Below are 4,524 nucleotides of genomic sequence, written 5' to 3'. Positions count from 1 at the left end.
CCCTATTATATGCCATTATATGACCTAGCTTTAAACGTTTCACTTCTGTCGTTGGCAGTTTTGGAAAGTATTTAATTAGGGGCAGAAAGCCCCAAGTTGGCTAAATACTAGAGATACCAAATATCTCAAATATTCTATTTTATTCTATTCAGTTGGCACTCTGAATGGGCTGGTCCAGTGGCCTAGAGCACAAGGCCTGGTATTGGGACATATGAAGTCTTCTTTGGAACCAGGTCCAACTGATGCTGGTACATAAGATTCATCCATGAAGGGATCCCTGTTGACCCGAGTATCATATCCCACTCTCTCCAGCCTTTGAAAGTATAAAAGGCACTATCAGCCCTAGCAGTCCAACATGGACTCCTCTAAAACATCTGGCAATTATTTGTTCCTCTTTAATCCCTCGGTCCCAATATTGGCTGGCTAACTTGGAGTGAAAGTAAGTAAAGAAATGAGTCTCTCTGATGTGTTCATTTTTCACCATCCCGATAATGAATATTTGCCAAGAGTGATGTTACTGTCAAATATGGTTTTCTCTACTGGAGAGAAGGTGAGATGATTCTCATCTGGTCGGAAAATCAGAAGTTGTCCTGGAGACCAGTGTATCCAAATCTATGGGGAATAGATGATCTAGACCTTTCCAGATGCTCTTTCATATAGAGTAGTACATCCAATTTATGTTTGGTCCTAATTCATAGACTCATTCGCCCATTGGGACCTTAAAGAACCCGTATATACTTATATAAGTTAGTGCCCATTCCTGAAAGTGACATCAACCTCATGCTTATGGTTGTGATGGATACCACTGTGTGTCTGCTCCTAATCTGAACTGCCCAGGACTTTCTTAACACCAGTCCGAAACATGGGTAAGCATCCTTTGCTGCAAACATACCTAAATGCCTGGCTGCTTCTTGGATTCTTCCAACACTCAAGTTGGATCTGGATTTTCAGCACAAGTGCATTTTAACTACTATAACCAATCCATGTTTTATAGGCCATAAAGATGTTACAGAGCAAAAGCAGAAAGAATATTGCAAAAGCTTTAAAAATTGGGGGCAAATAATCCACGTGGTAGTGGTTATGCTGGTAATTTACTGATTTTCTGCACGTTTCTTACCGTTCCTTCTTGTTGACCCATTAGTTCCTTTACTTGATATTCATAATTTTAATAATTGCAGTATAATCTTGCACAAATATTTACCATGAATATAAACTATCTAGAAAAAGTCTGGATGTTGAAGGATATAGACTTGATGGGTTCTTTTTTATTTTGGAAATATTGGTACCAGCTGTTTGATGATCTTTGTTAGCGAGTCAAACCAAATTCATGTTCCTTTTGAAAAGACAATCATTAGTCTATATTCTTGTTATTGTATTTGTCTTATTATAACCTTCCATACCTAAGTTTCACTCTCTTATTTTTCTAACAAGACCTATAAACATGGATTTTGGTAGATTTTGAAATGAAACAAATTTCTTCACTAATCACTCTCTTTATTGCGAGGCATTTTGTTTCTGTAAACCTGGGATAGCATTGCTGGGGGGATACAGTGTGGATCCTGCCTTTCAAATGAAGAAGACTGGAACTTTGTGTTTCACCAAAATAGCTTCTGCAAGTTTAAAGTCCATGAAAGGTCTCTTTTGGACCCAAGATTTAAGTGCTGTTATTTAACTGCATGGTCACACTGTCATGTTATTGAACTCTACGTGCAGAACGTGTAGTTCATCAAATATACTCTGTAACAGCGTAACTCCACGTATACCGCAAATGGAATGCCAGCTTTCAAGAAGAGATTTGGAGAAATGTTCTGATGGGACGGTTAAGTTTTCACGGGGATGTGAGTCTCGATATTTTGGGTTTTCTTACCCAGCATTAGAAAAGTATTGTCCATGTGACACTTTCTTTAATGCTGTGTACAAGTATAGTGTAAAATTGTCAGCGTCGTTAAGTCAAGTAGTGGTGCTTCCAGGTTGGTAGCTTAAAGTTTTGTGGAATTATAGTGGAATACTTAAAATCTCAAAATACCATAAGAATCACGTAGGATGTGTTTTAAAAACATAAGCATCACCTGTGGTGCTTGTTAAAGCTCTAGATTCCTTGTGCCCTGAGCCCTGAGCCTTGATTTAGTAGATCTGGACTAATCTGCTCTATTAGTCATCCCAGGTGCTCACACTTTGAGGCCGTGGATGCAGTGCTTCTCAAACTTTAAAGTGTGCGCACATGGCCTTGGCGTCTTCGTAAAACGCAGGCTGACGGTCAGTAGGTCCGAGGTAGTGCCGGAGACCCTGATTCTGATGCATTTCCATGTGATGCTTTAGAAACTCCAACTCTGCAACTCAGCGCCCCATGGGTATCTTTACATTTCCGTCTATAGCTAACTTGCTACCTTTTTGCTTTTGATCGCCTAGATTGAGCTAGATTTTAACCGACTTTAAACTTTGTTTCATATAATTTTAAAATACTTGCCTACCTTGCTTATCTTGTCCTCTTTCTTATTTATTTTTTTTCATGTGTATAGATGTGCACCAGTTGCGTCTTGAAGTGCCATCAGCTGTAACACAAGCTCCAGATCCCAAAACCACAGCCAGGCCCTCCCGCTGCTCCCAAGAAGTGAAAGCCATGGAGCTTTCCGACAGCGACCGCCCGGTCAGCTTTGGTTCCACGTCATCCTCGGCCTCCTCCCGGGACAGCCATGGTTCCTTTGGCAGCAGAATGACCTTAGTTTCAAACAGCCACTTGGGCTTGTTTCCCCAGGATAAGGAAGCAGGGGCCATAAAGCTGGAGCTGATGCCAGCCAGGCCGTTTTCCAGCAGCGAGCTGCCGAGGGACGGTGCAGCAGGGCAACAGAACACGGACCAGGGCAGTGAGAGGCAGCCCTGGGCCCAGCACAGAGTGGAAACCAACGGGGCGACCAAAACAGGGGCAGAATCAGCCACCAGCCCCAAGCTGCTCTATGTGGACAGAGTTGTGCAGGAGATTCTGGAGACCGAAAGGACTTACGTGCAAGATTTAAAAAGCATCGTAGAGGTAAGGCAAATTGTCGGCTTTTAAAGTTTGTCCTTCAGGATCAACCTGTTCGCAAAATAAAGAGCAAAGCCAGGTGTCTTCTAAGATGCAAGAGTGGTGTGAATGTTTAAACAGATCATAACTTAAGAGAAACCCTGGGGCCATCCTCTCTGTGTTAAGATCCTCTTAATATTTGCACTCACAAATTGATTACATGCTAGGAGTAAGAATGATGATACCAGTGCATACACCGGTGTGTTGTGTTAGTGAATCCTGCCCCAAAGGTCTGAGAGTCTCTGGCAGGGAGTGGAGCAGACAGACGATGGAGGCTTCCTGACTTGCAGGTGTCAGGTGTGTACTGACTGAGCCCATCAGGCTATCTTCGCCTTAATCACAATTGTCTCCTGGTGTCTGGAGCTTCCAAAACTATAGATGCCTGTGTCTCACCTCCAGAGACCAATTTCCTGGGCCTGGGGTGTGGTCTGCGGGTAGGAGGAAATTATGGAAGATCCCCAGGTGATTCTTCCATGCAAACAAGCCTGGGAATTACCGTTTGATGCTGTTTTCTGTATTGGTTGGTATTTGAGGGAAGGTGGTGAAAGATCGAGAAAAACCCTGGGCTTGTTCTTAGGCGTTTACTTTTCTTTTATGGTAAGCAAGTTTGCATAAATTCTTTGACTCCCTGCAAATTGAACTCAGCTCAGGTACCAGATCGCAGACTCTGGAAATTCAATTATTAATTTGTTGTTGTTGTTTTCTCTGTATCCTTTCTTTTTTTTTTTAAGTTCTTATTTTATGTGGGAGTATAGTTGATTTATTCAATTATTAATTTGACTTTGATTTGAGTTAGGTTTTCAAGGATCAAGTAAGAATTACCAGAGCCAGTCAGATATTAATTCATTCTCAATTAATGATTTAAAATATAAGTATTAATAGTTCAAAGGCAAATTGATATTATTATAAAGCTACACTCCCTTTGCTGCCTAGTACTATCCCAGATTCTTTCATGTGTTCGTGCCTACTTCCTGTTTTTAGACTTTTAATCTAAAATGTGTTTCGGAATAAAGTGGTGGAATATTTGCTGATGAGGACATTCTCCACCAAATACATACATTCTTATAGCTTTAGGGGAAAAACAAATTCTAAGGCACAATTGTGTGTTGAGTTCCACAAATGATCGAACCAGACACTGTCTACTAAAAATAGTTATGACATAACTTCCCGGTAAAAATAGAAAAATCAACTGATGCTCAACCAAAACAATATGTGATGCCAAATGTAGAATAAACCAGGCCAATTGTTTCTTTAATTTCATCAATGATGTCATTTGTACTTGAGGAGAAATACCTGTGAAACTGCCAAAAATGTTGGAAACTCTCCGGAATTTTCTGGTTGTCAAAGCTTTCTTTGGTTTGTCCTTTTTTCTTTCTTTCTTGGAAACTTTACCACTTCATCAAAACTCACTGTACTGACAGAGAAACCTTTCGTGACTAAGCTGGGATTCTGTGAACACTCTT

At 40.9% G+C, this 4,524-nt stretch overlaps 1 protein-coding gene across 1 annotated transcript in view; it reads left to right on the top strand.

The window, feature by feature from the left end:
- The first annotated feature begins 2,530 nt into the window (after positions 1-2,530).
- PLEKHG1 (pleckstrin homology and RhoGEF domain containing G1) overlaps positions 2,531-4,524 on the top strand; it is a 91,460-nt gene continuing 89,466 nt past the window's right edge. Inside the window, exon 1 of the mRNA XM_007458748.1 lies at positions 2,531-3,028. Within this exon, the coding sequence (XP_007458810.1) occupies positions 2,621-3,028 (408 nt within the window). The 5' untranslated portion in view covers positions 2,531-2,620. The remainder of the gene's footprint in view (positions 3,029-4,524) is intronic.

Source organism: Lipotes vexillifer, unplaced genomic scaffold (assembly GCF_000442215.2).
Source record: "Lipotes vexillifer unplaced genomic scaffold, Lipotes_vexillifer_v1.1 scaffold639, whole genome shotgun sequence".
NCBI classification, from domain to species: Eukaryota; Metazoa; Chordata; class Mammalia; order Artiodactyla; family Lipotidae; genus Lipotes; species Lipotes vexillifer.
The sequence above is the reverse complement of the archived record's forward strand: the minus strand, read 5'-3'. Positions and strand labels throughout refer to the sequence as shown.